The following is a 26,709-nucleotide window of genomic DNA, read 5'->3' as shown; positions in this document are numbered from 1 at the left end:
CTCTCCAAGCAGCCAGGGCCAAATCCCTGCTCAGGGAGTGCTGGGCTCTGGGCACTGCCTGGCCCCCCACACCCTCCATGGTGCCTCTGTGCTTGCTGGGGGCCAGGCAAAGGGCAGGGTGAGCACACAGGCTGCCCCACGCACCCCAAAAAACACTCAGGGTCTATAAAATAAACTTTCCTAGGCAGCTGCTTCCCCCCAACTCACAGAGCAGGTTGGGGAAAAAACAACTTCAACGTGAAACCCCAAACCCGCAGGGAATCACTCCTACTCCAGGGCAAGAAAGACAGCGGAGCCTCCACCTGCTGTTTGCAGTTTATTTTAGCAGAGAGAAAAAGAACGTGGACAAGAGGCATTTTGCATAACTTAACAGAAAAGAACGCTTTTCCTCCACTCTTCACAGATCATCAGGCAGAAGCATTTCCTACACACGGCTATTTTTGGGTGCTAACAGTTTGGTGTACTGGTAAAATCACGGGTTTCCTCTAACACAGTGATGGTTGATCTGAAATCCAAAGCCAGACTCGGGCTTGGGGGCTCCTCTGCTGTTGAATGCAGCTCCTGTCAGTGCTGAGTGCCAGGCTCATCCCCACCATCCTCCAGCAGGGATTTTGCAGCCAGGGACTGGCTGGGGATCCAAGCAGCTCCACGGCTCTGCCAGCCCATCCATGTCCTGACTGCCCTAGCCCAGCACAGCTGGAGAGGTGACCCAGAATGAAGGGGGTGTGGGCAGCACCAGCAGCCTCAGTCCAGGGCCAGGGAGGGGATCTTGCACACAAAGGGGAAGGCTCTGCCACAGGCGTTGTCGTTCCAGGAGCGCAGTGCTACCCTCCAGAAAAACACAAAGCATTAGCTGAAAAAAGGCAAACAGAGGGAACCATGCACTGCCCGTGGCACCAGGGCCTCCTGCCGCTGAGGGAGGCTTTCCCTGGATGTGCTCCCATTTGTGCCATTCACTGTCATGCTTCCTCCCAGCATCCTCACCTGGGGGATGTGAGAGGGGAGGCCAGGCTCCAGCTTGGACTTGGCAGTGGAGGGGCAGCTGCAAACACAGCCCTGTTCCCCCCAAATTATCCATGGGCTGCCCATGCACAGACATTTAGGTACATCCTGGGGGCCTGGACACACCTGGCTGGTCTCACCAGCAGGGAGGGTGTGAGGTGGGATTTTTGCACAGGCAGGGTCTTGTCCCAATTCAGCAAGATGTCCTGGCCCAAGCATGGGAGAGATAAGCTGGCAAAACAATGAGTGTTCCCACAGGTTTCCCGTGGGGGAGGGGAAATGGGGTAATTCTTCAAGGCAGCTGATGCTCCTGCCCTGCTGCTACTATGGGAGAGGGAGATGGGAGCAGAGGAAAAATGACTATGTATGCATGTAAAGAAAAAAAATAACATAATACTAAAAAATTAAAATGCAAATCCTCTGCCTGCCAGCAACCTCTTCAGAAAAGCAGGAGCCACGGTGGATTGAATTTATTGCCACACAAATAACACTGAGGGTGCCCTGGGTGCTCACCACTGCTGTGTCTGTACCAGATCTGCACGCAGTCCTCCTCCTCGGGGATGGAGTGGATCCCATCGTCAGGCTGGCTGCCATCCCAGTACTGGTAGTCGTAGGAGGAGCCATCTGTCCACTCAAAGTGACCCTCCTGACATGAGGCCAGCAGAGAGAGGCTGTCACCACAGAGCTGTGCCTGCAGAGGGTGGGAGGGCCACCCCCATGTAGTCCCCACCCCCAGTGCCACACAGCCCAGGGACATGGACAGACAGCACTCAGCAAAGTCCAAACAGCATGTTTTGGTTTTACAACTGGAAACTTGCCAAGAATAGCCCCAGGTTTCACAGTGTTCTCACCAGGGGAAGCCCAGAAATCAAATCTATATATTTTTTAACACCCCCACCCAGTTCTCTGTTCCTTTTCCTTTTCATTTCCATTCCTTTTCCAATATCTACAAAAAATTTGCTGACATGAGACTGTTCTCCTGATGGTGTCCATTTTTCTTTCTAATATATTGGACTATATATTTCCAACATGTCAGCTTCCAAAAGTCACAGAGTAGCACAAGAGAGCAATGGAACTCAGTGGTTTTTGACACTGAAGACCTTTTCAGTTTATTTGCTCTTCTTGGACCACCAGTACAATACTCTTTCTATGAATCCAGTAATAAGATGTGATATGAGTAATTATTGGTTAATCTATTAATTCTAGTAACACTTCTCTTTTAAAAGCAGACTGGAATGGGTGAAAGAACAAGTTTCTCCACGTGCTGCACCACAGACTCTATGCCACCTCCTGAATAAAGGGGTATAAGGAGCAAAGAAGAAAACCAAGTGGCTTTCCAGGAGGAAAACACAGAGAGGTGAAGTTTGCAAAGCCTTTTCCCACAGAATTCCAGGGAGCTCCCACCTGCCGTAGGTCGTTGAGTCCTGTCCAGATGTCGGTGGGGATGCCGGGCACGCGGCTGTTCACCAGGTCGTACACAAAGACGTTTTCTTGCCAGCTGGCAAAACAGAGCAGTACAGAGCAATCAATAGGATATGTCAGCAAATGGTCAGGCATGTCTCTAAGCACTCATCCTACCCCAGGACCCGTGGGCAAATGGGTTCCCAGCTTCTTACTGCTGGTGGTTACTTTCCCAGGTCTGTGCAAGAGGAGCGTAGTGTTGGTGAGACCTGGGGGAGAGGGAGTAGGGAAAAAAGCCTGTGTAATCATGTTGTACTTCTATCCCTTTTTCAACAGTAAAAAACCACAGTTTTGGGAAATTTTGGGAATACTATGCCAGTTTTCCTGCCAGTCCAGGAAAAGGCATTTCTTTTCTATATTGCCTTTGTGTGACCTGTGCATCTGCTTTGACTGGGGCGCTGCTGCAGAGGGATGTGTGGGCTGGAACACGAGCTTGCAGCTGACACAGAGGCTGTGACGTGGGAATGGGACTTTGCCCCCAGTTTCCTTCCTCCCCAGGCTGTGTCAGCGTGGGATGATGTTTCTGCACAGCTCACCTGTGGATGGAGGCCAGCTTGGCTGACCTGATGCCGATGGAGAACTCGGCGCAGTAGAGGTCAGCTTCAGCCCAGGTTTTGTTGATGGGGAAGTAGCGGTAGCAGTGCCCTTCGTACTCTGTCCAGAAGAGTGGGCAGGAGTAGGCATGGACAGGCTCAGGCATGGCTGGGGGCAGAGCACAGGACATCCAGCAGCTGGTGATGAGACAGCTTGGCCAGGAAGCTGAGCAGGTGATGGAAGCAGCAGTGCCCAGCCCTGCTCTGCCACCTCACCCAGGCAAATAACCACAAACACATCCAGGGAAAACCCAGCTGCTGCAGGAGCAATGCAAAAGTTTGCAGAAGTCAAAGCACGTTTTAAACAAGTTGTGGGTTCCTTGGTTTCAGCATCTGCCTAAATCAGGAGGGACATTCCGAGCTAGCATGACATCATTTTAGGCAGAGGATGCTTAAAATAAAGGCACTGACATTTGCTATTGGGAAAACTGAGATAAGGGCTCCTCTTGTCTCTATCAGCACCACTGGAGCCACTGTGCTGGGAGGGGAGCTGACAGCCAGGGCTGTGGGGTTAAGGCTGTGTTCTGCCCTCCTGCAAGGACAGCCTGCACCTCCTCCCACCAAGGAACCCCCCTCCATGCCCTGTCCCTGCCCCTGGACACAGCCATGCATGTAGGCACAGGATCAGCCAGCGCGGTGCCAGCCTATCCAACAGATATCCCACCACTGATAACAGCCTATCCAACAGATATCCCACCACAGATAACAGCCTATCCAACAGATATCCCACCACTGATAACAGCCTATCCAACAGACATCCCACCACAGATAACAGCCTATCCAACAGATATCCCACCACTGATAACAGCCCTGCCATGCTGCTGCTCCTCTTCCCCTGCTGCTTTTCAGCACAGTGGGGAAGTTGTCCCAGAAGAGGCCCCTGTGGGGGCAGGATGTCCTTTTGGAGCCTTTGGAGTTGCCTCTGTCTAAACAGGGCAGTGGCATTAGCATGTTGCTCCAACCTCCTCCATGTTCTGCTCCCCCTCGTGTGGGGAGGATGCAGAACTCAGGACCCTCACAGAATTAACTCTCTTAGCTGCTGGTTTGTGAATGTGGGGGAATTGCCAGCCCCCCTGAGGCAGTCCCCACATCCCCAGGGAGCTGTGGTTGGGGTCAGTACTGCTGTGGAGGCGAGTGGGGCAGTGGGCAGGGTGGGTGTGCAGGGGGTGAGGGCAGATGTCAGATGCCATCAGACCATCCAAGCAGGTAACAGCCTCGAGCCCAGAGAGGTCAGGGTGGTGCCTCCAGCACTGAGGGGCCAGGGGAATGGCTTTCCCCAAGGGAAGAGCAAAACTGCCAGCAGCAGCAAGGGATGTGGCAAAGGAAGCAACAGCATGGAGAAAAAGAGAGGCAAGGTGAATCCAAAGCAGCTGTGTGAGCATTCATAGAGCCAAATCATTCCCTGTGCCAGTGCTGGCAGCTCTGGGTGATAATTTCATCTTTCATCAGCTCTTTCCACATGGGGATCTCTGAGTGTTCTACAAACAGCCACCAGCCAGCCCACAGGGTCCCTGCTGTCACATCCCCTCCCGGTGACAAACCACAAATGCAAAGAGCAATTTTTCTCCTACAAAGAGAGAAAAATTTTTTTTTCTCCTGAGCAAGGCCAAATCAATAGCCAAGCCCTGTGGGGCTGTCACCCCATCAACCTGCCTTGGGACCCCCAGGTACCCCTCCAGAGGAGCTGAGACTGGGGGCAGCTCTGCACCCAACAGCAACAAACCCTTGAGGGGCTCGAGGGGCTCTGCCATCCTCAGCAGCACCAATTATGGGCTGTGGAGGATTAAAGATAAGGCCTGCTGGGCTGGAAGAGCAAAATAGCTTTTGGGGAGAGTGGGTAAGATAAAGACAGCTCAGCAGCAAGGCAGAGCTCAGTTCTCTGATTCACACCCAGCCATAACTGCACTGGGAAAATCCTTAGAACAGCCCAAGGAGACACAAATTACTTCAGCGTAGCAAGAGAGCAGGACCAGGAACTCCAAAAGCTGATGTGATTCCTGGAGCCAAGCCCTCCTCCCCTCATGATGCTGGCCAGGGTTCCCTGTCTCCAAAACCAAAGCAGAACAAGGGTCAAACCTTCAGCATGAGGCTTCAGCTTTACCACCAGGTCACAGGTGAGGCTTGTACCCCAGTAAGGACAGCCTGGGATCTGGTCCTGGCTTGCAGAGACTCGAGGCTGCTGTTCCTTCCTGCCAAGGACAGCCCAGAGGTCTGTGCCAGACAAGGCACCACCAGCTGTTTCAGCAACTGGGGTTTTATTGTAGAGCCTTGACAAAATCCTCACCTCTGGCAGCATGGTGGCAAAATTCACAGGGCTTCACCCAGCAGCATCCCCAGCAAACGGAGACTTCACTCCCCAGTGCTAATTGCAGTGGGTGTCCCACTGTCCTGCCTCAAAGGCAGGCACCCCAGTTCCAGGGAAAACCACCCTCATGTTTGCTCAGAGCAGCTGAGAGCAAGTCAGAAATTGAGAGAGCCCTGCTTTGTTATTCCATACTGGTTCCCATTAGGTAGCATTGATTTGATGAGCTTCAGTGAACCAGAGGTGCCTGAAGGAATTTAAGGTTAAATATACCAAAAAGGAAAATATGGGAGGTCAGCTTTTAATTAGCATCTTGTCTGTTAGGTCAGGATCAGAGGCTTTGTCTGTCTCTTTGGAGGAGAACCACTGGTCCCAGTTTACCAGGCAGGAACAATTAAGGGAGCTGCTTTATTTGAAATATTTGTAGCAGAAAAACCATAAGAAATCTGATGTAAGGTTGTGAGTATGGGGCCTACTCATGGCTCTACAGGAAAGCCTCACAACCCAAGCCAGCAGCTGTGTGTGGTATTTTGATCTAGAAGGTGACAGGGGAAGCATTTGGGGGCTTTTTAGATCAAATCCTCACTTTTAAGGAAAGTGAGAATTGGGTCTAAATGACCAGCAAAACATCAGCTCCTTCACACAGGGCAGGATCAGCACAGCCAGTGCCTGCAGCATGGGGGTTCCTGCCAACCCCAAGTCACTCCATCCATTTGTCCCCAAATTCCTGGTGAAAAATGACTGCAAGAATCCTTTCTCCCTCTTTTTATTTACAATGCAGCAGTTTTGAGGGCAGGACCATGTTTTAAAGCAGCTCCAGCAAAATAAACGTCCAGACTTGGCTGAAGATAAGATTCAGATCAAGCAGCTGTTACTAACTCAGAAAAGCTGGAAAACAAATATTTGGGGTCAGAAATAAAGTTTTGTGCTCTCTGCATTTGCGTCAGTGCCAAATTGGAGCCTTTCTATTTATTTACTTGCTGAGCCCCACTGTAGAACTACCAGGAAAATCACTTTTCAAAATCTTACAGAAGCTGGCACTGCTCTGCCAAAAAAGTTTCACTTCCCCAGCTGGCTTATTTCCAACTAGAAATAATTAACTGAGAAAATCCTAGCCAGTTTCACAAGGGTTTCTCTTCATTTCAGGATGCTACTGGGAAAAAAACCTACCACCAGCTGCATGGCTCCCCTGGACTCAGCTGGTGAAGAGCAGGTTTGCTCCTGAACACTTCATCCCAAGGAGCAATGCTGCCTCACTTGCAGGGATCTGCAGGTCTGAGATGTGAAATCTGAGGCGAGGAAAAGGTTGGCAAGAGATGCCCAGGCAAGGAGGGCTCCTGGGGGGCTGCAGCTCCATCAGAGGGTTTTGGACAGCAGACCAGCTCAGTCAGTGCTGGCAGCAGATGCTCTTCTTGCTGCAGAGAATCAAAGAACTCCATGTAATCAACAGCTGACAGCTTTCCTCAGATCTCAGAGGTGCTAGGAGACACCCCCTTGGCACATCCATAAGCTAATGCTGCCATCTGACCTGAGAAGGCAAGTGAACCTCTTCAGCTCTTGGCCAGCAGCTGGGTTTGGAGAGAGCCCATCAACACCCCAAAGGCTCACCTGAAATTCATGCCAACAGAGAGGAGCTGAGGACATCCTGTCATGGGGAAGTCTGGGGCCTGCCCAGGGCAGAGCCCCTCCACCAGGAACCAGGGCTGTGGCGGTGACAGTGAGGGATGGGCAGTGGTCCCAGCACCCTGGAGCTCACCAAGTCACCCCTCCAGCAGCAGGGCTTCACCCAGGCTCAGCACTGCTGGAGCTGTGGGGAGCTGGAAGGGCTGGGTGTGACAGCAGGGCTGGGACAGGGGACCCCCAGAACCCATCCCCAGGATGACTCCAGCAGAAACTGCCTGTGGCTAAGCTGGGGGTGCCAGCTGAGCCAGAGGTCCATCCCACCACATCCTCCTTATTGAGCAAAGCCACAGAATAGGCATTTAAACAGGAGCTTGGAGGGCAGGAGCATGTGGCAGGGACTAAGACAGTGCTGTTGTGTGATGTTGGGATGCCTCCACTCACCCATGGCTTTAGAAGCAACTCCTGAAGCCCTGACATTCCATTCACCATGGGCAAACAATGCCACCTTCATGTTACTTGCAATATTTGTTTTTCATTAACAGATGAAAGAGTCTCACACTGAGCATCCACCTTTGAAGGATGTGATCAGGGGAGGGACCTTGGTCTCAGTGTATCTGGGGTTGTGTGGAGCTGCAGGGGAAGGAAGTTATGTTCACTGATGGACATGAATCTCAGAACTGGGCAATATTTTACACACCCTGAAGTGTTTTTAAGGCACATGTGACAAGTTTTCAAGTAAAATATTAAACATCAGATGAAGCACATTGGGAGGGACATCCTCTCACACCAAGGGCATTGCTTTGTAAAATTCTTTAACGAAACCAAGCTGGTTTTACAGCTTCAAATCCTCTGCATGTTTGGAGCTGTGAGGCTACAGCCGATACCAGCAGCAACGCTCTTGCAGCTGGCACTGACAGATTGAAGTTATCTTGCAGAGTTTTTTCCTCCTTAATTAGTTTTGGCAAAGCTCCCACGGATTAGGCGTCTGGCAGGAAAGCCAGGCTTGTATCGATCCCTTTTCTCACGATCTCACCAAACAGCACTTTTGGAATCCCTTTCCACTCACAGTCCCAGTAAACCCAACAGGGCTCAAGCAAACTTGCTGCAGCAACTCTCACTTGCACTGACACCGTGGAAAAGTTTGGAAGAAACCCAAGTGCCATTCAGCAGTCAGCAGCAGCTCGGAGCAAAGAAGGGGAATAAGGGAGAATCCCGTGTTTGTTTCACACGCAGTAAGTGTGAATAAAGGAGGAGCCTGTCCTGCTGGGCTGCATGGCCACAGCCCTGCACCCTCCATGTGTGTGCCTCATGCAGTGATTGCTGCCACAGCCCTGCAGCCTCCCTGAGTGTGCAAGGATTGCTGCCACAGCCCTGCAGCCTCCCTGAGTGTGCAAGGATTGCTGCCACAGCCCTGCAGCCTCCCTGAGTGTGCAAGGATTGCTGCCACAGCCCTGCAGCCTCCCTGAGTGTGCAAGGATTGCTGTCACAGCCCTGCAGCCTCCCTGAGTGTGCTCATTCCTGCCACAGCCCTGCAGCCTCCCTGAGTGTGCAAGGATTGCTGCCACAGCCCTGCAGCCTCCCTGAGTGTGCTCATTCCTGCCACAGCCCTGCAGCCTCCCTGAGTGTGTAAGGATTCCTGCCACAGCCCTGCAGCCTCCCTGAGTGTGCTCATTCCTGCCACAGCCCTGCAGCCTCCCTGAGTGTGTAAGGATTCCTGCCACAGCCCTGCAGCCTCCCTGAGTGTGCTCATTCTTGCCACAGCCCTGCAGCCTCCCTGAGTGTGCTCATTCCTGCCTCATTCCTCACCCCGGTACCACAGCAGGGCACGGCCCCGAGCCGCGGCAGCGCCTGTTGGCAAAGGCCGAAGAGCTGACCTGGCACATAGAGACAAAGCCAGCCCAGAGACCTCTGGCATCCCGAAGCAAGGACCGGGGCTGCCCTTGGCACGTCCCCCCGGTGAAGAAGAAAGTTGATTTCAAGGAAAGTCAGGGATTTCTGGAGCAGCTGCCGGCCCTACGAGAGGCACACGCTCCTTGCCTGCCCCACCATGCCCGATGAAGTCCCGGCGGCCGGCGCCGAGCACTCACCTTGGCTGATCTTGATGTTGGTCTGGGGGAAGGCCTGCGCGGCCAGCAGGGCGGCGGCGAGCAGCGCGCACAGCGCCCGCCCGCGGCCCATGGCCGGAGCCGCGGGGGTCGCGCAGGGCTCGGGGTCCCGCCGGCTGCGGGTCCCGCCGAGGTCCGGCCGGCCTGGGGGTCCCTCCGGGAGCGGGGGTCGCGCTCGGGCCGGGCCCCGCGGGTTCTGGGGCGGCCGCCGGGCGGGGCGGATATAGGGGCCGGGCTGCCCCCTCCCCCGAGCGGCGGCTCCTCCGCCCCCGGCCCCGGCCCCGCTCCGCGCAGCCCAGACGGGACCCGCACCCTCAGCGCTGCCCCAGCCCGCCCCCGGCCCCGCTCCGCGCAGCCCAGACGTGGCCGGGATCCGTGCGCTGCCCCAGCCCCGCTCGGGCGCACGCTGCCCCCAGAGCGCTGTTGTCACCCTCCTCGGCCGCAGAGGAGTGAGGACATCATCCCTGCTCGCACCCTCAGGTGCAGCCCCAGGCGGTGTTCGGTGTCCCCATCCCGCAGCGCCCCTCGGACAGCCCGTCACCTCGGGGGCGACAGACGGGACCCCGCTGCACACCGGGGAGGGAGGCAGGGGAAAGGCTCCCAGGGCAGCAGGGCAGTGGGGTTTATTAACACCTCAGTGCCCCATTGGGTGGTGCGTTTGGTTTGGTTTGGTTTGGTTTGGTTTGGTTTGGTTTGGTTTGGTTTGGTTTGGGGGGTTTGTTGGTTTTTCTCGCATGTTTGGTTTGGGATTTTTTTCCCAGAGCCAGGCAATGCACTGACACACTTAAACAGCCTGGAAGAAGGATCCCCCAGCTGTGCCCGGGGCCCCAAGGCTGTTTCAGGAATTCGCTCTGTGCCCATCTGCCAGGTCCATGCTGGGTCCATGCCATCATGCAGCAGAAAACTTGATATGATACAACAGTCTGTACCCATATAATCCAGCGTGTCTCCTTCCTGTGCTCAACATTTTGTTAGACATAAACTTCAGATTTTTAAAAACACTGCATAAAATCCTTTTTCAACTGTTGCACTCCTAAGGGAAATAGTACAGGCGCAAATACCATACAATTTAGTGGTCCTGTTCAATTTCCAATTTATGCCTTAAATCAGCACTGAAGGAACTGCTTAGGAACATTCTCAGTGCTGTTCCCTTTTTATTATTAGCTACAGATTAAAATTTTCAGCATTTTTGACCCATATTTAGAGATTCAAGTATAAACAATTCAGGGTGACACCAAGCTTTCAGTGCAGTAAATCATCCAGACTTACTCCAGAGACAGTAACTCATTCAATCAACTTTTCTATATTAAGTTTTCTTCATATTAAATAAAGCCTTTTAAGAACACCTCCCCCCTTCCATACATTGATCTGAAATTATCTGGCTCAAGGAAAAGCCCACTGCTACAGCAGAGCACTAATAATTAAGGAATTTGGATTATCAGAAGTCAAGACATGCCTTTTCCCTTCTTTCCTGTGTGCCATCCTCAGATAAAGCCAGTGTTATAAACAACTTTTAGCAAACTATGGAACAAAAGTCTTTGAGCATATTAATCTACTCCCAAAGCACGAATATTCATGTTTAAAGAGGGAGCAGAGATTCTGACTAATTTTTATGCTGGTTTCTAACAGCCAGACTCGTGGCAGCAGCGTCCCCCAGCTGGGAGCTCTGGGCTGCCCCCGAGGCAAGCCCTGAGCCTGGCACAGCAGCTGGGCACCAGCTTTGCTGCCAGCACAGGGGACAGTGCAGGCACACCATGTGTGCAGTGCCAGCTGCAGCTGCACTTTGGGTTACCTTCCAATTCACCAAACACCAGATGTGCTTCACCTGCTGGCTGCAGCCCCAGCAGCACGGCCACAATTCATCCCTCCTGCTCCTCTCCCTCCCACACTGTTGTGTTTGCTCTGCAGGCCAGGAGCTCCCCAGTCTGCTTCTGTTCTGCTCCTACTGACCTTCCCTCTGGGCACCCTCACCACCTTTTGGCATCCTGACTGTTCTTCCCTGTGGAACAGACACCTCATGGCTTCAAGGACAGCCTCAGGCAAGATTACTTTCTGTTCAGATTTCATCTCCAGTGCTGAGCAAAGCATGTATCTGCTCTCATGGATGTCCTGAGCTCATTCTGCTGTCCACAGGCCCCACATGGAAGAGTATTAATGTCAACCACAGTAACTGCTGAAACCACGGTCCCTTGCCTGAGCCTTTGTGAGCTACAGGCAGAGATCAGCCTCCTACAGCACTCGTTTGCCCAGGACTGCCCATGGGGTCCCTCTCCACTGTGATTTTTTGATGAGACAAACCAGGAGGATGCCAGAGAACAGAGATTTGCCATCAACTTCACTGCAGGGCAGAGAAGAAATTCCCCTTGCAGAGAGGCAGGTTAGAATTGATAGCCAGCATCCACAGTGTGCTCAGAAAGAGGATGGCCCTGGACAGCCCTGCAGGCACCAGTGCCCTTGCTGCTGAGTGCTGCTGACACAGAGCAGCTGTGCTGGGGAGCAGCAGGAGCCAGGTGCCACGGGCAAAGTGCTGAAGGGATGCTGATATCAGAGTTACAGACCTGCCCTGGAGCAGGAACACCTGGACAGCAGCAGGGATTATTGACCCACACACTGACACCTGCCAAAGCAAGCACTGAGCTTTTTTGGTTTGGGTTTTTCTGGTGTGGTGGAGTTTTGTTTTGTTTTGCTTTTTGAGACTCACCTGTACTACTGCTCACCTGCTACTGTAGCAGCTAAATAACAAATGGGTGAAATAGTCATGTGTGTTGTTTTTTCCTTTTTAAAAATCAAAATATTAAAAGCACAGGAGGTACTGGGGTTTAATTCAAGGCTTAATTTCATAAATAGAGGAGGGAGATGAGTGCTGCCCATCCTGCCATGTGCCATCCCTGGAGTCTGACACGTCCAACCCCCAGGGTGTTACTGGGGTCTGGCTGGGAACCACCACGGCCAGACCAAGGCATCCAGCTCACTCTCCACACCCACCTCCAGCAGCAGGTGCCCAGTTTCTCTCAAACGGCTCCCAGTTCATCTGCAGTGAGTGACAATGGGGTAACTGCCATCGGCCATTTGGCTTTTTTTTCTGCCATAAGCATAACTGAAGGAGCTCACCACAAAGGTGAATTCAACAAGTATCACCCCAATCTATATGGCACAATTAAATAGAATTTTATTTTCAATAAATATACAATCTCCATCATACCAGACAATATGCTGTGGAAAAATAAAATGTACAGAAGCAACCAACAGGACAGCTGGACTGTAGCTAAGTTCACTTGGTGACCTGAAGAACTACCTGGGTAAACACACAACACAGAAGGAGCTACTGCAGTCTGTGAGAGAATTAAAATTGTGGTTTCTGGGTCTTCTTAACCGCCAAAGTCCCTGGAGCAGGTGTTTTTTTGCACAGCACATGTTTGAAAGGACGTGAGCTGGTTTTCCCAGTACAAATGCTATTGGAAATGTTTATTTTGCTATATCAGCACTGAATCTACTGCACACACAGACTGCTATCGAGACTGGCAGGTCACCACTGACGGGACACGGGATCTGTCCCACGTGGGCACACAAACACACACACTAACAGCAGCTTAATTCTGGTAAAACTACTACAAGGACAAAACTGCAGTCAGAATCGATTTCACCACAGGTTCTACCGTTTAAAAAAATGTTCTAGCCTAATTACCACGTTCACCAACGAGAGCACACGGGTACTTATATCTCCAAGAGGATGAGCCATGGATTTGGACCGGAAGGACAGCAGAGGCAACTCCCAGCTCCTGCACCCACTCCGTGCTTGCCTGGCACGAGCTGCCCGGCCCCGGGGGCGCAGCTGGACCCAGTGGGGTCACTGAGGCCAGCACAGCCCGGGTGCCAGCACGAATCCAACGGAGCTGCCGCGGGGCGCGTGTAGGGTGTGAGGTGGGGAGCTTCAGTGGTCGGTTCGGTTCTCATCTCGTCCGCCCGCCCGCTCTGGCCGCCGTGGGTCACCCAGCTCATGTCACCTCGAGGGAGGCGGGCGAGACGCGGTCGCAGTCCTCGCGGGAGCGCAGGCTGTGCCACTGCTCCACGGCCGTGCGGTGCGCGCTCAGCATGCGGCGCCAGTGGTTGGACTCGGGGGCGCCCGTCGAGTACTGCCCGATCACAATCCTGCCAATGAAGTCGTTGCTGCTCTTCACGTTGTGCCCGTACACTGGGGAAAGCAGAGACACACACTGGTCAAGGGAAAAGCACAGCCCTGCCCCAGGAAACCAAACACAGCTGAACCCCCACAGCACCTGCCAGGTTGTGGTGGTGTTCGCAGGACGAGGGAAGAGATGAGAATCTTGACTCCACGTTTCAGAAGGTTGATTTACCATTTTAGGATATATATTAAATTAAAAGAAAATTATATATTAAAACTACACTAACAGAATAGAAATAAGGATTTCATCAGAAGGCTTGCAAGGAATCGAAAAGAATGGAATGATAATAAAATCTTGTGACTGACCAGAGAGCCTGAGACAGCTGGACTGTGATTGGCCATTAATTAAAAACAACCACGAGACCAATCAAAGATGCACCTGTTGCATTCCACAGCAGCAGATAATTATTGTTTACATTTCATTTCTGAGGCCTCTCAGCTTTTCAGGAGAAAAAAATCCTAATGAAAGGATTTTTCATAAAATATGTCTGTGACACCAGGTGCCAGCGTTTTTTGTATGGAATTCAGCATCTGAAAAATGTTAGAGAAACAGGAGCTTGGAAGGAATAAAATAAGCTGTACTACAGACTGAAATACAATTCAAATAAGCGAGACACACATCCACAGTTACCATGCTATTTACCATGAACAGGTAAAGCAGATTCATAAAATGACTTGGGTTGGAAGGGACCTCAAAGATCATCCTATTCCAACCCCCTGCTGTGGGCAGGGACACCTTTCACTGGAGCAGGCTGCTCAAAGTCCTGTCCAGCCTTGAAGGAGAATTACATCGTATAAAGAAGTGCCAAAAACTCTGCCTGGCCATCATGAAATCACAAAAGCAGCTCAGCAGCCTGAACCTGGGCAAGTGCAGAAGCAGCATCTCAAAGTGCCCTCCTCCAAACACACATTGCACAAAGCACTCCAGTGCTAATCCACAGCCTGCTCTGCTCCAGACAGGAATTACACAGGCCAGGCTGGCAGCAGGGTGTTTACACAGCAACATCTGCCATAATTATCACTGCAGCTACTTGTTAAACCTCCAGGAAAGCAGCTGAGGGAGAGACACCAACCCAGCACCCTGTCCTTGGGATTAGCCCAGTCTCCTGGAAGGAAAGGCTGCAGACAGCAGCAAACCCTAATGATGGGCCTGATCCTTGGAAAGGCTGAGCCCTCCCACCAGACAGCAGCAAAAGCACCGCGTGCGTTGCAAACTGAAGCCCTGCCTCAGCTCATTAAAAAGTTGAAATGAAGTCTTTGCAAGCTGAAGCCAGGATATCCACAGGCACTGCCTGGAATATTAACAATTAAAAAATCTCCTCAGGAAAGAGAGAGATTTTAAGGACAAAGGTCTACCAGGAGCTCCAAATCCAGCTGGGCTGGTGCAGCCAGAGCAGGTTCAGCCTGGCATGGAGCCCTTGCCAGCAGCACCAGCTCTACAGGGCTGCTGGAAACCAGGACTGGCAGCAAGACAAGCTCTGTGACCCCCCATGGCATCACCCTGATGTGTGCACACCCTCACAGGCAGGCAGGACCCCAACACAAGGCACTCAGCCCCACTTCCAAATGCACACCTTGGCCAGGGCTGTGCATTTCCTATTGTAACACACCCCAAGGGACCAGCATTACTTTAACCTGCCCCTCTGCCATCTCCACACTCTGCCAGGCTGGCTCCTCACCTCTGCACCAGTCTGGGATCGTGCTCTGGGTACCACCTGCCAGCGCAGTCCTGAAATCAAGCAGTGCCAGGTTACAGCTCACTTCATCCCCTCTGACAGCTCTGACACACACAGTTTATGGGCAGAGATGCTTCTGCTCACCAAAAATTACCTGTGGATATTTTAGGTGACAGCAAAACCTTCAAATGCCCAAGTAAGTTGTTCAAATAATTGCTCTGAAAAATCTACCCTGCAACTCAGAGCCCTCTAAGTCCATCTTCAAATGACATTTAGAAATGATCTGGGGTTCATCACCCCAGCAGGAAGACTGCATCTCTTCTGCCTGTCACCATCAGTTATCTGGGGCTGATGCCATCAGGACATGTTATCAAGTAAGTGCCTCTGTCAAGAGGCCAGGGTGGTGTTTTTTGGAAAGGCCACCTTCTGAGGACACAGTCAGGAATTCTAAGCCATCCATCTCCAACTAATACACAGCTTGTCTGGGTTATTAATGAGTTCTCCTACAAGGCAATGGATCACAGGTGTAGCTAGCAGGACTATACTAAATGTTTTGCTATGATTTATTAGCCTACAGAAATCAAATATTGTGATAAAACCACATAAAAATACCCCAAAACCAAACTTTTCAATAGGAAGGTTTTTATGTTTTTTTTTTTTTTGGTGGTCTTTTTGTTTGTTTGTTGTTGGTCTTGCTGTTGCTGGGTTTGGGTTTTTGGGCTTTTTTTTTCGTAAAATTAAGGAAGGTAAAGCCTAATGCTGGGAGACAGCACCAAGTAATTTAAACCAAGAAGCCTTACAGGCCATCAATTAATCACAGGATAAATTAACAGTGGAGAAGAAGCACCCCAGGCATACTGATTCTTCAAAAATACTCCATGCCAGGACTGTTAAACAAGCAGGTGTGCTAACTAAGGGCACCTGCCATTCTACTGTTGATCCAAGTATTTTGAATTCTTGTAATGCAACCTGCTAATCTCATTGTGTCAGGTAATTAGCATGCTGAGTCCTTTGGGGTATTAATGGCTAATTATACAAGCATTGTTGCTCCTATCACTAAGTACTGTAGATAGCACAGACTCATTGCTGAGGAACAGGGAAGGCATTTTGCAAGGCCAAATGCTCATTCCCACACTGACCATAAGAGGCTGCACTAGCCTGACCTCAGCTTTACACACTCACAGCTTCACCACAGCAGCTTCCTCAGATGAGGAGAGGTCTTTGTGTGCCAAAAATTCAGCTTTACCCATCAGGTCAGAGCTTTTTAAATTCAAGGGCATGCTTTTCTGGGAGGCTAACTGCTGTATTCCACTGCTAAATGGCCAGGATTTAGGATTTGCTGAGTCCAGGTGTGTGACTGAGCTGTGCTGCCTGATGTCTGAACATCCCCTGGCAGAGTCTGAAAGGAGCTCATAGTAAATTTCAGATTCAATCTGCCCTTGGCCACAAAACCAGTGACACCATGGAGCTGCTCAGTAGCAGAAAATAAAGTAATTAACATTTGGGATTTTCAGACTGACCCAGACTCTGGTTATGAACTGGTAGATGCTGCTTTCCATTTAAGAAGCATATTTTCCTGACAGAAACTACACACCTGATCTCATGAGCTCTTTTTCCACCCTCACAGTAATTTACACGATAGCAACATCCATTTCTAGGCCAACACAGAGCAAAAAGCAATTAAAGAAGCAGAGGTCAAACCAATTCTTTCTGCAGCTGCTCTTCAGAAGGGCACATTTGGAAACAGAAAGGCTTCTTAAAAAGACATTCTTTATAATAGAAATGCTGAAATACAGAAGAAAATCACTTTTACTTATATCCATTAAATGGGTTGAATTGTTGAGGACAAGGTACATGATGTAAACAAAACATTTTCATGTTATGAACTTATTGATGCAGCGTTCCTAAATGATCCATATCCAACTGATGGGGGCCTGGGTGCCACATGAGCTGTTCCTGTGGGGTCAGGGCCCATGTCCCCCAGAGGCTCCTGCACAGGGGGGAAGGCTGGACCCCAGCTTGGCTGCCTGCTCCCTGCAGGGCTGAGGGCACTGGGGATGCAATGGGCCTTGGAGCTCCCACATCTGCTCTGGGGACACTCCAGCCCGAGCTTGCCCTTGTCTCCCACCAGCCTCAGTCACATGGAATCACTTTTTGCCAGTCAGCTGTTTGCACTATGTAATGGAGCCATGAGGCTGCCTGGGTGGCATCAGCCCTGGCACCAGATCCAGCCAAAGTGCCTCTCACCTTCCCTCTGCACTGAGAACTGCACACTGAGCACTTGTGCAGAGCACGACTGCAAATCATCATCATCATCATCTGTGAGTCACATGCAATAGCAGGATTTAATCTGGCATTTCAGAAAATCATTCATCCTCTGACTGACCACATCAGCATCCTGGGAATGACCAGGGACGAGCATTAACTAAGAAAACTTCCTTAAGGTAACTTCAAGGCTATCAGTATCATTTACAGGATGGGGACACGCCTGAGCCTTGCAGCTGGGGCCGTGAAACATCTGCATCTCCTGCAAACTCTGCTCTGCCAGGTGTGCTGGGCAGTTCCTCAGCAGCTCCAGCTGTGCTGCTCCTCCTGGTACGGCCACACAGCGCCTCTGCTGCTGCCTCTCTTGGAGCACCAGCGTGGAGAGCTCCACACCAACAGTTCACCCTTCTGCAGCCACCTGCACCATCACCTGCAGTGCAACTAAAACACGTAACTCAGAGAAAAACCAGCAAAAACACGCCCAAGGCTGTACACAGGCAGCCGAGGGGCAGAGTCCCCCTGAGCACACAGATCTCCTGGACTGTGTGCTCTCTCTGGCAGAGCCACATCCCTGCTGGCACTGACCCATCAACACTTCAGCACCTCCCACTCAGCCTCAGCACTTGGTGAGGTCTCACAAAGTGCCCCCTTCACACACCTGCCCATTTAGGCAGGCAGGAGCCAGTGCCCAGCCCTTTCTGTGCCCAGTGTCCAGTGCCCAGCCCTTTCTGTGCCCAGTGTCCAGTGCCCAGCACTGCCTGAGCCAGTGGGGCTGAGCTGCCAGGTTAAGTAGGACTGAAAACTGCTCCTGAACTGCTTGACATCAATGTTCAAAGGCTGTTTAGCACAAAGAGGTGCTAGGAGGAGCAGCAGCAGCTGGGCTAATGATGCACACTGAGAAGGTCACAGGCCCAAACCCTGCCCTTGCTCCTCAAGCATGGCCTGTCATATTTAGCAGAGAGGAGAGAAAAGCACGGGAGAAGATGCCGTGGTTTCCCATTTATCAGTTTAATCTCCACCAGGGTCTGATGAGCACATTAAACTCTTTCCAGCCTTCCCCTGCAGTGGCTGCACCTGCCCAGCTCCAGAGGGAACTGGCATGCTGGAGCACATGGCCACACACAGACCCAGCTGCTGCCCCACAGGCACAGTGCCACAGCAAGAGACCCTGTGGAAACCTCCCCCAGGACAGGGAGCTCCCCCCTGCACATGCACCCCAAACCAGGAGTGTGCCAATCTCTGCCTGCTCTCACACAGGGAGGGGAAACTCCTGGAGCAGACACAGGGATCCAGGCTGCAGGGGAAGTGTGAATGCACAAGTGTGTCCTGCAGAGAGCTCAAGGGCAGCAGGGATGACACCTCATGAAATTGCCTCATCAGGAGACACTGGAATAATGGGCTGGAATCATCTATTGCAACAGCCCAGAGGATACTGAAAAGGAGTGTCTATGGCTGGCTTTTGCCACTTCCAATTCCCCTTTTTTTAAAACTGCATCTTAATTCTCTGCACTATGAGCCCCAGATCCAGCAAAGCATATTTACACACCTGACAACACCAGTGCCACACAGCACCTGCAGACACAGGCAGGGACAGCCATGCAGGAGAGGCAGCCTCTGCCTGCACCACATCCATCTCCTGAGACAGCCACAGGCCAGGCACAGACATTCCCTTTGCAGACACTGCTCTGCTGCCACAGCAGCTCCTGCCACCCAGACTGTTCTTCATTTGATGCACAGGCAGATGATGGCCTTGCAAGAGGTTTGAACAATTCCTTTCACTGCAGTGTGAGCCAAACAAGATGAAGGGCTGAGGGCAGCAGAGCCATGACACAGCTTAAATTAAGAGGCTTGGCAAAAGGAGCAAGCACCTATCATCAGCCTGGAGAGAGGAGGGCTTGCTCCTTTCTTTAGGAGAAAAAGATTATCAAAAGATTCCAGAGAGCTCCAGGACAGGCAGTTTCTGCCACATCAGATGCAATACATTTATTAACTAAGTCAGGAGACTTGATGAATCTAATTTTGCCTCCTAAGCAAGCAACAGGCCAGGTCAGGAAGGGTCAGCATCTTGTTGCTCTCCCCTGATTAATGGCATTTCACTCCTCCTTGTTAAAGCAGTCAGTCTGCTGCAAAAAACCAAACTCACCCCAGAGCATCTTCCCTGAGTGCCCCCAAACAGGACTGGGCCTGCATGCCCCCACCCAGCATCTCTGACTGCCCCTCTGCTGTCCCCTGCTCCAGGAGACCACCAGCACCTCCATGGAGCCCAGCAAGGACACTGAAATGGAGAGCAGTGGGGCCCTTCTCCCAAAGGGGATTTGTACACCTGGAAATGCACACTGTGCACTGTGAAGAGGCTCTGCTGGGCCTCAGGGGTCTCCCCTGCCCTGCATCTCTCCAAACCCCTCCCAGGACCTGCTGGGCCACCTGGTGTGGCACCAGAGCTGGAGCAAGGCCTGGGGGCAGGAGGCGCCAGCCAGGAGCTCACTGCCCTCCCCAGACCTGGGCAAGGACCATATGGTGGCTGCTGCATAAATGGATGGAGTGTTTTATAACAACAGACACAAAGGCCAAATTCTGATCTAAGTTAAACAGGTATAAATCCCCAGAAAACACAGTGCTGACATCAGTGGGGCTTTTCCATTTTTTCTCCTTTGGCTAAGATAGAAGTACACAGGTTTAGTCAGGGATTACATTTTGATTCTAAGCTCTAGATATGGGAAATATACAGACAGTCCAATAATTCCAAAAGGCATATCTAATAGATGACAAAAAACAATTTTCTTGCAGTGAGGTGTCTAATTGTCCTTCCATCTAAGAGATGTTATGATAGTATTTCAAAAGAGAAACCAAATCCTCCTCCTGCATTCCTGCATGGGAAAAAAAAAAGCTTAATTTGACTCATATAGTAGAGATTTCTTCCCTATATCTGTGTGCAAAAGACAAAGTGCCTGAATGTTTGTTGGGTTTTCATGTGGGAAAGCAAAAGCAAGAGCAAAAAGGAGAAATGGGCAAGTCAAACTGCAGATGTGTGGTGACTCCAGACATGGTGGTTTCCATCCCTGCAAACTGCAGCTAGAGTAGATGCTGGCATCTCCAGGTCACACTTCCACATAGCCAGGGAAATCAGAATTCAGATACATTTCTGGAGAAGCCTCGGGTCAAAAACTTTATCAAATTTCTGCTCAGCTGATTGGGACATTTGGAAATCATTCTGTTAATTAAAAAAATACCACTGAAAAGCCCCACTAGCTCTGCATCCTGCTGAAACAGGCAGCATTGCTTCAAAGAGAAAACATTTCAGTGAAAGCAACCCAATATCCAGAACTGCATCATTATCAATACACACCAATAGTTACTTTTTTTCCCCTTTCAAAATACAAACTTCATTAAATGGTCCCTATATTTTCCTAAAGGCTAACTGCAAATGAGCCAACAGAAAAACCAGGTATATTGCTATGGAACAGCAATCTGTTATTTTAATTAACTGGAAGTTAATTAGAGCCCTGGAATAAAGCATTAAAGTTATCCAGGGATCTGAAGACACACATTGCAGCCCTTGGGGCACAGTGGTGGCTGACAGCATTGTCAGGGCCCCTCTGCTGCAGCCACTGAGACCACAGGTACAGCTCTGCAAAGTCTCAACACTCTCAGGAACAAAAATACTCAAAAAAAAAAAAAAAAAAAAAAAAAAAAAAAGAAATAAAATGGAAAAAAGGGTCCTAAATCTTTACAGAAAACAGAGACATTGCCAATCTTTGAAACATATTGAAAAGTGAGGAGATAACAAATCCTACCAGAATACAGAGTGCCCATGAGCTGCACCCCCAGGCAGGAGTGACTGTGAAGATGTCACCAGTGCAGGTCACACACATTTTGAGGTCAATCTCTCCACCAACAAGCACACCCTGCCCAGCCTGCCCCCCTCTGTCCCAGGCAGAGCTTCCTGCCCTGCTGGAGCCATGGTCCTCTTCCAGACAGGGATGGAGCAGTGGGATGAGCCCCCCTGCTGCTCTCCATCAGCCCCAGGGCTGTCCTTGCCCAGCTGCCCTTCCGGCCAGGCCAGAAGGAAAAGCAGATTTTCCCTCTACAATTGCATGGAGATGATCTACCCAGAGCATGGAGATGATTTCTCCCTCTTTGGGGACTCTGATGGTGTAACAAGCCCTGAAGATCCTGCCATGCAAACATTCCAACAGCTTATTTAAATGGAGAAAGACACACAGCCACCACAAGGACCTGGGGGAGACAAACATCCCCTCACTGTGAGTGCTGAAGGGTGTCTTTTTTATGGTAAGTGATGAGAAGATGCTAAGAGTCACTGAGACACAGTTTGCCCTGGAGTGCTGCTGGTTTTTATTGGACCATCTGGGCTTTACTGCAGTGCAAACAGCATTACTGATGATTGTTATTAACAACATTATAATCATTAACAAAATACTACAGGGCTCAGGTTTCAGGTCTGCCTCCCTGCTGCACAGCCCAAGCTTTCTGACAGACTGAGATTCACTGCACAGCCCCAGATCCCTCAGTGGGGAGAGCACAGGGTCTCTGGGTGCCCATCCAGCCCTCCCAGCACAGAGGCTGCACTTGCATCTCAAAGTCCATTTCTCCTTCATGGAAATAATCTTGGCAGCAGCTGCCAGTGCTGCTGTCAGGGCCAAACTCCACCTTCCCCTTGCCACCAGACACAGTAACACCTTTGCTCCCAGGTTTGTTCACAGGCTTAGGAGAACACCCCACCTTTCAGAGCCTGCCCCATTTCCCTGCAGCAGTTGAGCCCATGACTTGCCTGCACTCAAACAGAATATGGCACATGGGGGATATGTGTCATGTTGCCAGAAAAACTCTAGAAAGTGCAAAAAAGCACCACCCAAAAGAGTGCATTTCTGTTACAATATGTAAATGGCTGCTCATTACCTAGACAACATGTTTGATGAAGTAAATGAAAATCAAACATCCTCTCCACCAGTTGTTGCCTCACTCTTTTTTCTTTTTTTTTTTTGTCTTTTGTCAGGACATCAGACTTGTAATGAGTACCAGTGGCTTTCCTGGTTTCAGCCTCTTTTGGGAGGAGCTGTTAACAGACAATACTTGCAGCAACAATCCTGACCCTGGATGCTTTTTCCTGGAGAGGACATTTCCACCAGAGCTCATCCCACCTCATTTTGGGCACTGGCCTGGGACTGGGAGTTAGTGACAGCTCCAGCAGCATCTGAGGAAGGAGCAGAGGGAAGGCAGGAACAGCTGGGACAAAGTGTCCTGCACCAGTGTGGAAGGAGAAGCATTTTGGTCTGTAAATGCCAATAATTGACAGTATTGAATCCTTGAGTGCCTAAGGAGGAGGAAAGAGCAAAGATCCAGCCCAACCAGCCCCTCCTCCCATCCTGGCTAGCACAGAGCTCTTCCTGGGCACATCATCTTGGAGCACCAGAGCCCCTCTCCAAACCCAGCTGTGCTTCAGCCCTGAGCTTGGTGTGGAGTCCAGCTCTGCAGAGCACCACCAGGAGAGCAGGGATGGTGCTTTACCACTGTCTGCACACACAACCCTTGGTAACTCACAGCAGAGGGTGGAGAAATCCACACCAGACTGAACACAGACAGCTTGATCCAAGATGCACAGGAGATAAACACACAGGGGGGGAAACAAAATTCATCTTACTTTGTGTGGATGCTGCCTTGCTCTGCAGTGGGGACCAGCCCCAGGGGAGCCAGGAGCCCCAGCTGATGGGAACTGGCAGGGTTCCAGGGCTTTCCATGAAGCCAAGCCAATGTAAAGACAGCTGCAGACTGGGTCCAAAATACAAAGCCACAATAAAGGTTCTTTTAAATTATTGAAGACATACTCACTTCTGGCTCCCATGGCTGCTTTTACAGCTCTCTCTCTCCATCCAAAGCATCATCACCCACCCTTCAAGCAGGATTATTTTGCTTTTCAATTGGACTTTGACTCAACAGCAAATTTAATTAACTGACCTAATGGACTAGAGATGTGGATTAGAAGAGAAAATAAATAAGAAACAATTCCAAACAAAACACACAACAGAAAGAACCACCACTGCAGCAAAAAGGAACCCCAAAGCACCTAAGTTAAAAAAACTAAAACAAAACTACACCCCTGCTATGCAGAGGTGCAAAATAGAGATCTCACATTGCAAGATACCCATACTGCCAAACATTTGTTCCTGATTATCTTTTAACAGAGGATCCCAAAGCCCCTCACGAGCCCTTAAGCTGAATAATACTGTAAGGTGCCAAGAAGGGGCTCTGTGGGGAGCACCACAATTCCCTTCCCAGACCTTCAGAAACTCATTCCAGCAGAGCCCCACAGATGCACACAGCAATAAACTGGGGCCACAGCCCACCACCATCAGGAGCCAGTCTGTCACTAGGATGGACACTGAACGTGGCTCTGCACCCTCACCACCACCATGGCCCCTGATCAGAGGTCCCTGTGACAGACCCTGCAGGCACTGACCCAGCAGAAGGCTGGGTCACAAAAACATGACCAGCACCCCTGGCTCCAGCTCTCTGTTGGCCACACCAACCCCACACCTCACACCTGAGTGCCCTGGGCACTGCAGAAGCCCCAGCCCAGGCAGGGCCCATGCCCACCCTGCCCCTCACCCCTCACTGGTGTGGTGGTGTTCACAGGGGTCCCAGGACAAGGGCAGAGAGGAGAATCTTGACTCCATGCTTCAGAAGGCTGATTTATTATTTTATTATATATATTATATTAAAAGGAAATGATATATTAAAACTATACTAAAGAATAGAAGAAAGGATTTCATCAGAAGGCTTGAAAGGAATAGAAAGGAATGATAATAAAATCTTGTGACTGCTCACAGCCTCGACACAGGTGGCTGTCATTGGTCATCAAACAAAAACAATTTCACATGCTGGGTAAACAATTCTCCAATCACATTCCAAAGCAGCAAAACATGGAGGAGCTGAAGCTTCCCAGCTTCTCAGGAGAAAAAGATCCTAGCAAAAGGATTTTTCATAAAATATGTCTGTGACACACTGGTCCTCCCAAAGCTCTGCACGTTCCTTCCCAGCTGTGGAGCTGCTGGGGACATTTCTGGCCTGGGATTATTTATTGCAAACTCACAGCAAGCAATATGTCACTCAGAAAATGAAGCCCCACTCAGAGGCTCAGTGCCTGTGTGACACAGGGTGATGAATCAGCCAGGTTCCCATTGGCTCCCTGGGAATACACCCCTCTGCACAGGGAAAAACAGCCAGAGATCCACCATCAATCCTGGCTTCATCCACTGTGCTGAGCAGCACTGCTCCCCTCACCCTCCCAAGGGCACAGCTCTGCTGCTCTCTTTGCCTGTTCTGCTGCCAGCAGGCAAAGGGGAAAGCAGAGAGGGAGTGATTCAGGCCTGTCACAAGAGCACCTGATGGGAGCTCCAGGAGCAAACCCATCCCTGCACATGCAAGGAGCAGGCAGGGTGACATGCATGCAAAGCAGTGATTAATTACAGGTGTTTTGCTGAGGAAATTTCTGAGCGTGAAGGGCAACATTTAAGCTGCTAATCAGCATCACTCTTTGTTATAACATGTTTGAAAACAAATTAATGGGTTGGAATAAGTCTCCTTGAACCAGCTTTGACACCTGCATCTTCCGTGTAAAAAGTAAAATTAAAAAATACTTCAAAACACATCCTTTCAGAAGCAGATTCTTTTCAGCAAAAGAAATGATGGAAAGTTGTCAAAAGAAGTGTTTGTGAAGCACGAGAGCCCAATGTGGCAGAAGAGTGTGGGGCCCACCAGCCAGCCCCTCTGATCCTGCAGGGGGCCAGAAGGTCTGAGCCTGCTCCTGGGGGTGCCTGAGCTCCAAAGGGGCAGCAGCCATGGCAGGGGAGGGAACCCCACCCTTCAGAGAGCTCCCTGCAGCCCTGCTCAAGGCTTTCAGGGTGGGAAAAGGCAGAGAATGCCACCAGCCTCAGCAGGGCCCTGGCCCAGGACAGCCAGTGTGCTCTGCCACTCCTGCTCCCAGCACCAAGGCTCTCCTGCCTGTCTTCATGCCTTGAGAGCAAATACAGGAGACCCAGAAACTGCTTAAAAACAGAAATTCCTATCCCAGCCAGCACCTCCAGTGCTGACAAAGCTGAGGTCAGCTCTGAGCCTGCTTGTGACCCCAGGGTCTGTACCTGGGTCCATCTCAGCTGCGCCATGCAGGGCTTGGCACAGAGTGCCACCCTTTAGAAGCAAAGGCATGAGCAAGCCCTGCTCACAGAAGAGCTGAGGTCACTGTGGAGCACCTGTAGGTGCCCCTCTCACCAGCAAACTACAGCAAGTACCACAAGTTATTTTGCCAGTGCCTGGGCTCCGTGATTGTTCACTGCTGTCCTCTCATTCTCCTGAGGTTTGACTCTATGCCCAGGCTGGGTGCCTCTGAGAAGGGCAGTTAATGCTCCTCCTCTTCCTCTGCCCATTTCCAATCAAGCACAGGACCAACTCCCAGCCAGGCTGGCAGTGCTGGGCACAGCTTCTGCCGAGGGCAGAGTGCTCATTAACCTCCCCAGGGTGGACAAGCAGTGCCCTGCACACCCACAGCTGCTGCCACCAGCACCACACTGACCTGTGAACACCAGGCTGGCATTCTCCAGCTCCTCCTGTGGAACCTTGAAGCTGAAGGACTCGTTGTAGAAGGGATCTATCGTGCCCCGCATGCAGGAGGTCTTCTTGGTTTTTGTTAACTTTAATCCGTGAACAAGCTGAATTTTCACGAAGGGATCTGGCAAAGAGCACAAAGCACAGGCCCTGAGTTATGGGGATCATGAGTCAGCAGCCCTGCTCACAAGGGCTGGGCACCACAGGGATGGACTGAGCTGGGGAATGGCCTTTGCAAAGGGCTGGGACTTGTGCCTCACGCTGCTAACAGAGACTGCAGTGGGCACAAAATCAGGCAGCCAGATTAAGAACAGTCCCTGCCAAAACCACAGCTAATGTCAGCCTTGACATGCTGTTCTTTTTGGGAAATGCCAAGATTCTGGCAGCAGCAGAGGCTGGGGCAGGAATGTGGGAAGACCACCTGAGGACAGAGGCACAAAGCAGCTCCAGGCAGAGTGGCCAGGGCCAGCAGTGCCCAGGGGCTGCCTCACACAGCACAGGGGGATCAAAGCTCCTGGCTCCTCACCTCTGCCTTTACTTTAAATTTGGCAAGCCTTCCACTGTACCCCAGAGTAAGTGTTCCAAATACTTCCATTATTGCTGTCTATACATGCAAGAGGGACATCCAGAGCCTTGTACTAACAGGAACTGAGCATCAAATCCCCCTGGGTCCCCCACAAACTGCAGCCTCACTGATCTGCTTTAAAGGCACATATAATCTGAGCATGAGTAATGTGAGAAATGCCCTTTACCTGAACCTTGGCTCATGTCTGTCTGAAGAAGCTGTTTTGCTCTAATGATGTCCACGTTCAGCCTTCCTGCACTTGGTAGGTAGTTCAGTGACAATAGCAGCTCTCCCAGCTCCACTTCATTCTGCAGG

At 51.0% G+C, this 26,709-nt stretch overlaps 2 protein-coding genes across 2 annotated transcripts in view; both read right to left on the bottom strand.

Moving 5' to 3' along the window:
- Positions 1-303: 303 nt before the first annotated feature.
- On the bottom strand, positions 304-9,159 carry CLEC19A (C-type lectin domain containing 19A). The gene is made up of 5 exons (XM_036392546.2): positions 9,069-9,159; positions 3,000-3,165; positions 2,407-2,500; positions 1,516-1,648; positions 304-824 (listed from the first exon to the last, which is right to left on the bottom strand). Exons 1-5 carry the CDS (start codon positions 9,157-9,159, stop codon positions 745-747), a joined length of 564 nt encoding a protein of 187 aa, XP_036248439.1. The 3' UTR covers positions 304-744.
- Positions 9,160-12,231: 3,072 nt separating this feature from the next.
- Positions 12,232-26,709, bottom strand: part of SYT17 (synaptotagmin 17) — a 35,331-nt gene continuing 20,853 nt past the window's right edge. Inside the window, exons 6-8 of the mRNA XM_036392830.2 lie at positions 26,582-26,702; positions 25,798-25,953; positions 12,232-13,278 (exon numbers count right to left, since the gene is read on the bottom strand). Of these exons, the coding sequence (XP_036248723.1) occupies positions 13,082-13,278; positions 25,798-25,953; positions 26,582-26,702 (474 nt within the window). The 3' untranslated portion in view covers positions 12,232-13,081. The remainder of the gene's footprint in view (positions 13,279-25,797; positions 25,954-26,581; positions 26,703-26,709) is intronic.

This window comes from Molothrus ater, chromosome 16, assembly GCF_012460135.2.
Source record: "Molothrus ater isolate BHLD 08-10-18 breed brown headed cowbird chromosome 16, BPBGC_Mater_1.1, whole genome shotgun sequence".
Classification (NCBI taxonomy): domain Eukaryota; kingdom Metazoa; phylum Chordata; class Aves; order Passeriformes; family Icteridae; genus Molothrus; species Molothrus ater.
The sequence above is the reverse complement of the archived record's forward strand: the minus strand, read 5'-3'. Positions and strand labels throughout refer to the sequence as shown.

Bases quoted from the DNA above. Each gene is read 5' to 3' on its own strand.
- CLEC19A (XM_036392546.2), bottom strand. From the start codon at position 9,159: ATGGGCCGCGGGCGGGCGCTGTGCGCGCTGCTCGCCGCCGCCCTGCTG. The intron at 3,166-9,068 runs GTGAGTGCTCGG...CTCTGCCCCCAG, and splicing joins CAACATCAAGATCAGCCAAG to CCATGCCTGAGCCTGTCCAT. The intron at 1,649-2,406 runs GTGGGAGCTCCC...GCCTCATGTCAG, and splicing joins GACTCAACGACCTACGGCAG to GAGGGTCACTTTGAGTGGAC.